We start from the raw sequence: 12,691 nt of genomic DNA on the forward strand, positions 1-12,691 counted from the left end.
ATACCGACGCTGTAGCAGAAATTTTTTTTTGGGCAGAATAGTGCTGCCTGGCTGTTGCCTAGCTGCCTGCAATGAGTAGGATCAACAACAGCAAACAGACAGCACCATTCTGTCTAAAATAGAGCACAAAAACAACCGTGCCCGTTTTTTTATTTTCCTGATCGACAAACAAGAAATTAAATTAAACATTAATACTCAAGAATGTTTTGATCATATTTCATTAGTTTGAAGGTCATCTTACATCATGGTAATGCCTCCCAATTGACGGTCTCTCCTTCTTCTTCAAGCATCTCAAACAAGGCCACAAGGCCATGTTTGTGAGCGTACTTCTCCTCTCGCCTACTTGGTGGGCGATTCATGGCCAACTCCTGCACAAACGATTAACAATTATAACTTTTAGAAATCAACATTTAGCCCACATTAATACATTTACATAAATAAAATTGCTACAAACACTTACGAATTCATGGCGCATGGTTTCGTAACCACCACTCCCAAGATGAGAAGCCCCTACTGTTTGGAGTCTTGCCCTTGCCGCCTCTCTTTGTTGTTGAAACCTCTCTGGTGTCTCGGTGAGCTCCTGAGCAATGGCTGCCCACTCCCTGTCATCTAGCCAAACAGGTTTCTCTTTCCCCTCTCTAAATGCGTCCCTCGCCTCTGACCTACGATGCCCCATCAAAATGCGAGCTGTATACTGTATCCACTCATTAGAGACGACATTCATAGGGTCAGATGGCTGAAACTCTTGCTTTATCTTTGTATTTATATAATTTTTCTTCCCCTTGTCTTGCTGATCCCATTTAGTCATGACAGAGTCATGAAACTGTATAGTGCACAATTGTCGAATGCGTGTCTTCATTGCCTTCCCTGCACTATCCATTATTGGTGCCCCATCCCTAATTGTGTAAATCTTGCTGTTGTCATGGTCATGTGCACCCCAGGGAGTGGAAGGTGACCCTATGGGTGTGCTATCAACAGATGAGAGCGAAGGACGACGCTCACGTGGTGGTGGTGTCACAGCATCTGTGGCACTACCACCACAACAACCTCCCCCTGAAGACCTACTACGTGAGCGCCGTCTATGTGAAGAGGTGGTAGATCGAGCTGTAAGAGGAGTGGAAGGCTGTGTGGTATGAGGTGTGGGAGCTGCTGTCGTACCCACGGGTGTGGGAACTGGCGTCGGGAAGCCAGATGGTGAGGCAGATGTCCCTGCTCCAGAACCCCAATAACTCTGAGCCATGGCTCTCTGCTCTGGAGTCATGGACGAAAGAAAACCATATAACTGCTGGGGACTCATGCCCTGCGGTGTAGGATTAAATGAGAAATCTGGACTGTAGTCGTAGGGCGGTGAGTCACCCATGGCCTGTTGGACAAAAAACCATATGACAAACTTGTGCGAAATGAAAATTACACGGTAAACAATGAATGAAAGAACCATAAGACAAACATTAACAATGATAAACAACATTGGTAAAACTATATCAACTTGCTCCTACAGTAGTGATTATGATGGTAAACATTAACAATGGTAAACAATGAAAGGACCTTCAATGTCATAAAACCATTACAAATATGTCATAACTATTTGCATAATCATTAAGATACATCATTTTAAAAATCATTATCTATTCTATCATCCTCATTAAGATCAGTAGCCCCAAAGAGATCTATGTCTATGTACATTTCAGCATCCTCATCATTAAAAGTCCCTTGATGAAGGATGTCTTCATCATTTATGTCTTCTTCCTCAACTTGTTTTTCAGCTTCCTTGGTTTGTACCTCTTCATTTGGATCTTGCTCTAGTTGCTCCTCTTCATTTGCTTGCTCCTCTTCATTGTTGATATCGGCTTGTTCTTGCTGCTCTCCACCACCCTGTGCATCCACATCACCTTGTTGTAGCTCAAATTCTTCAAAAATTTGCTTACTGCGGGGGGCGACTTGAACCACAAACAGCCAGCGTGGATCTTTTGGATCCGCTTTAAAGACAACCTGCTCACAATGCTCTGGGCGCACAAAAGTATCTTGCTGATCGGTCCATACCTTTGTGGAGTCCACTTGGATGAGGCCACTCTTGTCTCTACGTACAGTTGCATGTGGCCCATTCATGATTACCTTGAACCACTTCACATCAAAGATAAACAACTCAAAACTTCTGAAGCCAACCTTTAATATATCTTGAATGGTTCCAAAGTAATCAAGCATTCCAGTAATTGTGTTATCATCACTTGCACTTGCATGACTTTCTTGAACAAACTGTGCTGTGACACCACAATCAAAGGTTGCTCTTCTTTGGTCTATTCGTTCTACTCGAAAATGACGTCCATGTGACCAAAACGCCCCATATTTATGATACTACAAATAGCACAAAAAGATTGTTGATGGAGAATCAAACACTGAGACATGTAGAGAAAAAAAGAGAGACATGTAGAACTTAAACACTTACATGCCAATCGCATCCTTTTGTAAGCTCCTCCTCCTCCTCTGTTATAGGTAAACCAGCACGTTTGGCTTCTAAAATTGTAGCTTCTAGCCATCTACCTGTGGGAAAGTCCGGAAGAGCTTGCATACCTTCTGGATATGGGAGATTTCTTGTAGTGCGATTCCTTCTGAAACTTAAATGATCTTGTACTCGCTGTCGCTTGAGAGCTTCATATGTCTCAATCCACTTCTCCATTACATGAGAGTTCAAGATGCAAAATTTGTTGATTTTTTCCCTCAAATTGTTATCCATCTTTCTCTTAATGCCTTGGCCTTGAGGTTCCTCACCAATGACTCGCCCGTTGGACTCTTGAGACCATAGTCGAGGTATCTCTGGATCTGAGGAACTTAAATATTCAGTGATGTAAACAAGGGACTCTTGTATCAGCCACCCTTCTAACATACTACCCTCTGGGCGAGCCATTTGGCGAACAAATCCCTTTAATGTCTTCATAAACCTCTCCAAAAAGAACATCCATCTTGAATGGACTGTTCCAGCAACTGCAACCTCATCTACAACATGAACTAGCAGATGCATCTGGATTGTTAATAAACTTGTAGGGAAAAACTTCTCTACCATGCAGACTGCCTCTATGGAGTTTAAACGCGCTGTCTCCAAACTGTCTCTCTTTATCTCTTTTGAAGAAATCCAGCGCACCCATGTGCCAATCTTATAGATAGTAGCTCTAATGTCTTCAGTGAGGCAATCTTTTATTGCTATGGGTAGCACAAATTGTAGAAACTTGTGCCAATCATGACTCTTGAGGCCACTAAGATCATCATCCTTTGTAAATGCACTTTTCAAGCAATGCATACAACCTGTAGGAGTCCGAAACTCTGAAATTGTCCTCTTGACTTGTTGTTCCTCCATCTTGCTAAAAACCCATGGGGCTCTTGGAAGTAGCACCTTTCCATTGGGTCTAGTGCGAGCCCACAACTCTTGCATGCAGCCAATCTCTTCCAAGTCATCCCTTTGGCCTTTAGTCTCCTTTTTTCTTGTCATGGTCGTCCACAGAATGTCAGCTACATTCTTGAAAATATGCATCGGGTCAAGCAAATGGTTTATAAGGAGATCACCCCAATAGGGGAGTTGGTGAAAGATAGAGAGCCTCTTCATCCCAGGACATGCCAAGTTGCCACATTCCTCCCATTTGATCTTCCAATCGCTTGCCTTCAATGCACTTGGAGGAGGTCTTCCTAGATTACCATCCCGCAATTCATGATTTTCTGGAAGATACCTAACATGTCCTTGGTAGACATTCTTTCGTAATGCTTTTGAGTATCTTGAATCAAGTCGAGGACCACATACAGGACATGCATTGTAACCCGATATAGACAAACCTGAGCATTCTCCATAGCCAGGCCAATCATGCATTGTCCACATGAGAATACCTTGCACAGTTGTAAGTCTTTGGCCACTCTGCTGCTTTGACATGTCCTTCACTTCAATTCCGTTCCACAAGGTGCGTAACTCATCAATAAGTGGTGCCAAATATACATCCATGTTCTTCACCTTGTACTTTCCTGGAACTATTAATGAGAGCAACAAATGACCTTTCTTTATTGCCAACCATGGCGGAAGATTATAATTCACAAGGCAAACAGGCCATGTGCTCCATGAAGAGCTCCTTAAACCAAAAGGGTTTACACCATCCATTGCTAGGCCAAGACGGAGGTTTCGAGGTTCTTCCTTAAAAGCCGGCCAATTCTCTTCAATGTGTCTCCATGCGGGTGAGTCAGCAGGCACACGCATCACTTCATCTGTGGATCGAGTTGTGGCATGCCATGTCATCAAGCTTGCTATAGATTTGCACCTGAACATGCTTTTTATTCTTGGGATGATTGGAAAGTGCCTGAGAACCTTTACCGCGACAGCTTCCCCCTGAACATCTTCTCTATATCTGTTAGAGCCACAATGGGGACATTCTTGCAAATGCTCATATTCATGGCGGAAGAGGCAACAATCATTGCGACAAGCATGAATATTATTGTAATCCATGCCTATGGATTTCAATAACTTCTTCGCATCTGCACGAGATGGAGGCATCTCGTTTGCCAGGGGGCAATATCTGATCTTTCAAAAGCCTGCAAGTATGGCAATATCTGATCGTTACTATTAAGATTTTCTCAAATACAAGTTGATAATTTATCATTTCAACAGTAGGTGTAATCTCCAAAAAAAGTCCTTACTTGAATAGTTCAGTGACACTTGTATTAGACCATCCAAAAATTGACTGCAAATTTAGCATCGTAAGAGATGCACACAATACAGATATGTTGGCACCATTGTATAATGGAAGGCGTGCAAGTTTACGCATGGCCTCTTCCTCTGGTTCATAATTTGACCGTTGAGAATGTCGTGGTTGATGATCTTCATATAAACTCTATGTATAGAGCTTGCATAAGCTTAGAAGCCCTATGTATAGAGCTTTCATAATCTTACAACCTCTATGTATAAAGCCTATACATAGAGCATATGCATTGAGCTTTTACAAGAAGGCTATGCATAGAGCTTTCAACAAGAAGGCTACGCAAGCTCTATGTACAATGTCCATGCAAGCTTTCAAGAAACCTATGCATAGAGATTCTATAAGCTTGTAAGAAACCTATGCATAGAGATTTTATAAGCTTGCAAACTCTATGCATAAAGCCTATGCATAGAGCTTATGCATAGAGATTTCACAAGCTCGCAAGCTCTATGAATAGAGCTTATGCATAAAGCTTGCAAGAAGGCTATGCATAGAGATTGCAAGCTTATGATAGGTTTTATGCATAGATATTAAATTAATCCTATGTATAAGCTTACAAGAACCCAAAACTAACACTAAACCATAAAACATGGATGCAATAATTCATAGAAAATAGCATAAACAAGAAAAATCGAAAGAGGATCTACCTCTTTTTTGCGAAGCTGAAGGAGAGGATTGGTGAAAGATTGGTGAGGTGAAACAACTACAAAACAAAATATTAAACAAACTAATTAGTAAATTAAACACAAGAATAAGAACAAAAACAAAACCCTAAAATCTCTATGCATGCATTAGGAGATCTATGCATACATAGAGAGCTCTCAACATGCATAGAGAGCCAAAAAAACACAAAACCCTAAACGTTCTAATTCTTAAATTAAAAAGTAAAAGCAATTGCAAGAACATATTAGGAGAAGGAGAAGAGGAGAAAAGAAGAAAGAAGGAGAAAAGAGGAGAGAGGAAAAAAGAGGAGAGGGAGAGAAAGAGACCTTCTCTACTGTTGTGCGCCGTTCTCTACGAAAAAAACAGAAAATAGGCTCTCGGCTGTAAAAAACTTACGAGCGTCGGTATATGCTACGGAATATGCGTCGGTATATGCGTCGGTATATACTACGGAATATGTGTCGGTATATGCATCAGTATGTGCGTCGGTATAGGCGTCGGGAAACGAAAATTTGAAAATACCCCGCCCGACTTGTCTCCTCCAACATTACGACGGACATACCGACGTTCGACATTTGCGTCAGTATTTTAGCGTCGGTATGCCCTCAAGCTCTTGTAGTGATGCATAAATATTGGGGTACCTGGGATCCATGAGTATCAACTAGATCCCAAGGCATTCATTATTGAACGAATAGTAAGAGATAAACAAGAAACTATGTTCTCTCGAGGGTGGAAGTTAGATTGTGCAAGTCAAGAAATAACTCTTGAAGAGTTGCAAGCTTCCATTGCTTATTGTGTGAAAGGCAAACAAAAAAAAGAGAAAATGCCCTCTAAAAATCCAGTTCAAAAAAAGGCAAAAAGCAGTACAACTATTATGGATGTAGATGAAGCAGTTCTTAAATCTACAGTAGAGAAAACAGGCTTGGAAAATTCAACAAAAATAAGATTTGTGATCCCAAAGTTTTGGAAAATGAGGTGCAAAAGGCACTAAAGAGTGATACAGGGGGTATGGAAAAATACTCTAAGTATTTTCCATTCAAGTACAAAGAGTATGAGATTCCTGTAGATCAATGCTGGCTAGCTCCTGATCACTATAACTCCCATCAAATAGATACTCACCGTGTGGATGAATGCGTCTTATTTTTTGGTGCAAGTGCAAACAGGCCAAGAGCGTGTGCATACTTGATGCCTGTAAAGAATGCTGGCAAGAAGAAAGGAATTCCAATGAAACTGAGTAAGGTAACAGAGGAGAAACTCACTGAGTATTCATATTGGATTATTGATGGCCAACATTCCATCTATGCTGCAAAATTCTTACGGTATCAAGAAATGGAAAAAGATGGTTGTGCTCAAGACCTGATACAAGTGTATGAAAAAAGGAAGGCTTGAATTGTTGTAAATCCAGAGCCACAAGTTGCGACGGCCATATCTGCTATAGCTAATGAAGAGGCCCAATCATTATATGTCAAACAACCATACTATGATGTCTTGCAGCACTTGAGGAGTCAGTGGATCTTCAATAATTCTCCGTAAAGGCCAGCATCTGGAGTAACAGAGGGCTCATCATCTCGTGTAGACTGGGATGTATGTCCATATCCCTTGCTCTCTTATAATTATATGTTTTGAAAAAAATACTTGATTTTGATCTTTTTTTCTTTTATTTCTTTGTAAATTTTTTTGCAAATGGCTAGAATTACGGTGGGAGCATCCTTCATTTCAAAGCAGTCTCACATGGTGATTTACTCTGATGAAGTTTTCAAAGGCTGGCTTGAAATCATGGAGAAGCAAAACAAGAAACCAACTGCCAGAATTTTCAGATGTCTTGCTGGGCTAGATGAACAAGAAGTCAAACAAATACAATAAAAAATCAGGTCTGGAAAAATTGTTCTTTCAAAGGGTACTAAGGATGTAGATGTAATTAACATGCTAGAGCGTATCAAGCAGCTCAAGCAAGATAAAATTATTCAAGATGCATTGCTTGTAGAGTTCAACACTCTGAACAAGGACAAACAATGTCAAGATTGGTCATAATTGACTATCACCTATAGCATCAATGAGGTTGTATACTCAGTTCTTTTGAAGTTATGTGATGTGTATATAAAGTCAAAGCTAGAGGTTGGATCAAAGAAGATTGATTTTCCAGCAGAAGCAAGGCAATATGTGGAGTGGAATATCAGCCTTAGCAAAGAAAGTTCAACCTTGTCCTTGGATCTTCCTTGGTGTATTTATGCCGTGAGTCTTCCATTCGACGGGAGTTACTACTTGAAGCGCCACCTCAGCAATCCAATTTCCATTGGGTTATGTGTTCTGGATAACACTGAAGATTTGGGAAGAAATATGCATTGGGATGTGGAATCATTTTGCAATCTTTTGAACGGCATTATGATCATTACAGCAGCTGGTAGATCTTTGCCATCCCAATATGTGTTGCTTACCTTTCTAAATATTACAGATTTTATTCACTTGCAAAATGCTTTAAAAAATTTGAGTGGCATAGCAAAGGAACAGTATAATGGGGCATTACATTTTTGACGTGACAACCGATGCATTGGTGGAATAGAGTTCTTCACATCCTTAGTGTTTTTCAGCAAGGGAGATGCCTTTCAAGGACTAGCAGATGTTCCTGATCTAGGTACACAAGCGACAATATTGGATACTGGACTTCTTGATATAGATAATGAAGATGTTAAAACTATCCCAGACATTGAGTTTCTAAGAATCAAGAAGAATCTTTTGATCAAGCAATGTATTCGAAAGTATTGCAGAGAAGGCTGCAAGCTTGTTGATCTTTTTAGTAATGGCTATATCATCGAGCTAGGGCTAGCACTAAATAAGGAAGTGATTTGCCTAGTGGAGAGTATTGAAGATCAAAGAAAGATGGGAACAAGGCTTCTTGACTTTGCAAAGTTAAGAAATGAGCAACCAGTTCCGCCTATTACTAACAATCAAAGGAATACCACGGAAAGATCGAGACATGGTGAAGTTCATTCAACTCCAGATTTTTTGGATTTTGAAGACAGTATGTAACTTCTTAATGGGCTTTCCTTGTATCTTCAATACTTTGATTTGGTGATGTTTTGACTTGTTATATCCTTGGTTCATTTTTTAGTAGTATTTAGTTCTTTTGATTTTATACAATGCTTTTATTATTTTTGTAGCTCTCTCCAAATTGGGCCTTGGAATCTAGAATCACCAAGTTATGGATCCTAACATGTTCATTGACAAATTCACTTTTTACATAACCAATTGGTGAATTTGGAAAGCCTACTTAGTGGTCGCACAATGGCCAGTTGGTGAATCTGAAAATCTAGCTTATAAATCTAAGATGATAGAGCTAGAGATCCTCTCATTTACTTCAATCCTACCCTATGGTAGATCTAGATTTCAATAGGTCTACAATTTGGTGGAGCTAGCTAACTCTTCAAAGTGGTGGACCAAGAATCCATTAAAGTCTAGCTACCTCTTCAAAGTGGTGGACCAAGAATCCATTAAAGTCTAGCTACCTCTTCAAAGTGGTGGAGCTAGGCCAATGCACCCCCCCAAAGATAGTTTTTGCAAAGCATCCATTTAAGTCTAGCTCTACCATATGGTAGAGCTAAGCCAATGCATTTCTAGCTCCACCACATGGTAGAGCTAGTTCAAATGCAGTTCTAGCTGTTTGGTTCTTGTCACGTGCGATGAGCTAGAACCCATTGAAGTCTAGACCTAGAACCTATGGAAGTCTACTGGCTCCACCCATAAAGAAGCTATCTTGATCCCCAACTCAACCACGTGGTAAAGCAAGACTTATAAATTCTAGCTCTACCATATGGAAAATCTAAAACATCTAAAATTTTAGCTTTACCATATAGTTGAGTGGTTTTGTGTTTCTCACCTCCACCTACTCTTAGAGCTCAAGGGTGGATCTCAAGGCCTACTTCCAACAAGAGCTCCCTTGCAAACTGGCTCTACCAAATGGTAGAGCTAGAATAATGGGTGTATTTGGAAATCCATTTTAAACCCTCCAATTCTAGAGTGAGCAAGTAGAATTGATAATTGGTATCCAAACATGATTTCCTTTTAGATTACACCAATAAACATGTGTTAAGAGTGAGTGTTACAATTGTAAATTCTTGTAGTTTGAAAGATTGTTGAGTCAATGTTACTTTTTTTTCTTTTAGATCCTGAAATTGAGATAGTAGCACCAAGTGAAGTAGCTACGGAATTCCACAATCAAACTGTGGATGAGAGCTTCTCCCACACATTCAGTGATGTCCATCCAGAAGGTTTAAAGACAAATGCTGACAATGAAATTGGGGTACCTAAATCTCCAACAAATGAAGCAATGGGTGAGAGTTTCCAGCCCGAGGAAGTACCAAGAAGTATCGACACTGCTATCTCCAAGAAATCAGTGTTGACAATTGTGTTGGGGACCTGAATGGTCTACTACTGAAACGTTGTCAACAACAACCATCTTCAATACATGAAACTATTCAAATGGATTCAAAATGATATATTGTACTAAGGCCAGGATGTATCCAATTCTTCAAGATTTTATTAAAAAATATTAATGTTGGGATCTGGTCAACAGCGAACAGAGAGTAATGTTCTTCAAATATTGAGAATATTACAAGACAGAGCAGGAGAGATATTGCCTTTTTTTGTAGTTTGGGCTCAAGAGGCTTGCGAGATGGATAAAAGTGGTAAAATAGCTAGACCTGATAATCCAACAGTTCAGGCAATGTTCAAGCCATTTTCAAAAATTGCTTCATGTTTTGATTGTGATGCTCGTAGAACGGTTCTTATTGATGACTCTCCATACAAGGGATGTGATTCTCCTGATAATAATTGTATATATCATGCAAAGTTTGATGAAGAAAAGTTGACTAACAATATTCTCATTGATGAGCTGCTCCCTTACTTATTGCAGCTTGATGAGAGTGAGGATGTGCGTGAGATCATTGGCTCTAATCACTACGGACAACCTCCAATATCCAATGAAAATGAATACAGAGATGTGGTAGATTTTTGGAGAAAGCGCAATTTAAATTGGTCACATAAGATAATGCTACCACTATCAGAGATTATACAAAAGTTTGTCGACAATCAAGAGGTATTAGCGAGACAATATGAAAACAAAAGAGAAGAGATAATAGAAATTATGGCAAAAGAACGAGTCAGTATTGCTAGCATGAGGGGACCACAAGTGATTTCTCTAGCTAGAAAATTGGGTTCTACCACAACGCAGTTGAAGGCAGCCAATGCAAGGGCTTTCATAAACAAGGTGTGAAATGAGTACAATCTTCTCCAACGGGATAGAAATAACTAAGGTAATACCCAACATAAATGATAATTATAACCAAATACATGATTTTATACAACAATTTTGTATTCACAATGAAGAAACTTAATTAATGATTGTTTCTTGCAGATTTATTTCAAGGATATTGTTCCAAGGAGTATTCACTTAAAGAAGCCATTTATCACAAGGATTGTTTTTTTTGGGAGGAATTTTATCTTTTTGTAATCATGAATTGACAAGAAATTTTGTCCTATTTAGTGGCAAATGTATTACTCTTCAGATAATTTTATAAATGTTGGAGTGCACTCTACTATAAGGGACCTCCTAATTTGAAAATGTATGGAAGCTTGATCTTTGTCTTATGATTTTAATTCCGACATATTTGGACTATGGTAGAGCTAGATCAATGCCTTCTAGCTCCACCTCATGGTAGAGCTAGACTTCAAAGCATTCTAGCTCCACGACATGGTTGAGCTAGACTTGAAAGCGTTCTAACTCTACCATATGGTAGAGCTAGATCAATGCATTCTAGCTCTTCCACGTCACCACATGGTTGAGTTGGACTTCAAACCATTCTAGTTCTACCATGGGGTCTAGCTAAAATATTTTGATACAGCTCTACCACGTGCTAGAGCTAGACTTCAAATATTATTTCTAATTTTGCCATGGGATCGAGCTAGAATACTTTGATATAGCTCTATCACATGGTGGAACTAGATTTAAAAATATTCTAGCCCTACCACATGGTTGAGCTAGAATAGTGCATTCTAGCTCAACCACGTGGTTGATCTAGATCAATGCATTCTAATTTCACCACATTCTGATACCTGCTAGCACATTTTGTTGCGTCTTTTTAGAATCAAATGGAAAGAGTCTTTGCATCTTGGGTCATTTTGCAATGCAACTAAAGTCAACATTTTGGAATAGTATATAGTTTATTGTTAGCATGCATAGTCACATTTGTTTTGTAATTGTTTAAAATCTATCTTTGCATAAGAGTAGTTGTAACATGCCTTCCCCCACATGCCCACCTTTATCATTAAGCATGCTCATTGTTTTCCAGGTCATGTGATTGATTCTAATTGGCAGAGGCGACTTCTTCGTCACAGAGCATTAGTACGTCACATGTCCAAGAAAATCTAGAGTGTACGAAGACAGTTGGTTCAGCGCCGTCTTGACCGTCTACGAGAAATTGATGCAAGGTTGCGCTTTGTGCATCCCTCTGAGGGGGTTATCATACTGACATGGTATTTGTCAGACCTAATATGCGTACCCCTATGCAAAGAGGATGATAGGAGGGCTATTATTCTAAACCTCAATGGTTTGTTGTGATATGTTGTCGAAACCCAATATGATGAGAAGGGTCCTCCTTTTAGCAACGAGTTGGTAAAACACCCAATTAACCAATATCGTTATGTCCTATGTCACAAGGATGCACATGAGTCCTTAGATTGGTGTATTCAATTCTTTTATGTTTTTATTTGGAGCGCATGTAGGAGAACTAAGCTCTCTGGAATAATTGACACACTATTTCCACAAAAAAAGCCCAAGTTTGCAGGTGTTCTCTCACAAGAGCATTGTTCAAAATCCACATGGGTTGTGCAGAATAGACAAGTTTTCTTTAAAAAGCTTGAGACCTTTTGGGGTCTCCATCCTTTGTACAACAAGAAAAATACATTGATAATTGATGAGAGCTACTATAAGGTGTTTAAGAATGAGCGAGGAACTTGGTTAATAGTCCCAGAATTGTACCATCAACCTTCCAAGGAAAGGTATAGTTTTTTGACAGAAGATTTAAGAAATTGGTTGTTTTTATGGCTACAGAATGAAGATCGGCAAGAGTATACATGGGATAATGCCTTTGAAGAAAAACCTAACCAATTCTCAGATGATGTGGTGAAGAAATGGCTTGAAGAAGAGAAATTGGAAGTAGAGAATAGGAAAAAGGCAGAGGTGTGGAAGCGACAGAGCAGGAGGCTGATGCTGAGACAGAGAGGCAGGAACAACTTGAAATTCAAAG

The 12,691-nt window shown here is 39.6% G+C and overlaps 1 protein-coding gene across 1 annotated transcript; it reads right to left on the reverse strand.

Moving 5' to 3' along the window:
* Positions 1 to 229: 229 nt before the first annotated feature.
* On the reverse strand, positions 230 to 778 carry LOC147613798 (uncharacterized). The gene is made up of 2 exons (XM_086781282.1): positions 461 to 778; positions 230 to 368 (listed from the first exon to the last, which is right to left on the reverse strand). Exons 1-2 carry the CDS (start codon positions 722 to 724, stop codon positions 243 to 245), a joined length of 390 nt encoding a protein of 129 aa, XP_086637408.1. The 5' UTR covers positions 725 to 778; the 3' UTR covers positions 230 to 242.
* Positions 779 to 12,691: the final 11,913 nt, after the last annotated feature.

The sequence above is a fragment of the Cibotium barometz genome, chromosome 43, assembly GCF_041138505.1.
Source record: "Cibotium barometz isolate CiBa-2024 chromosome 43, ASM4113850v1, whole genome shotgun sequence".
NCBI classification, from domain to species: domain Eukaryota; kingdom Viridiplantae; phylum Streptophyta; class Polypodiopsida; order Cyatheales; family Cibotiaceae; genus Cibotium; species Cibotium barometz.

Excerpts from the sequence above, each read along its gene's own strand:
- LOC147613798 (XM_086781282.1), bottom strand. The coding sequence starts at position 724 with ATGAATGTCGTCTCTAATGAGTGGATACAGTATACAGCTCGCATTTTG. Across the intron at positions 369-460 it reads AAACCATGCGCCATGAATTC|GAGTTGGCCATGAATCGCCC; the intron begins GTAAGTGTTTGT and ends TCGTTTGTGCAG.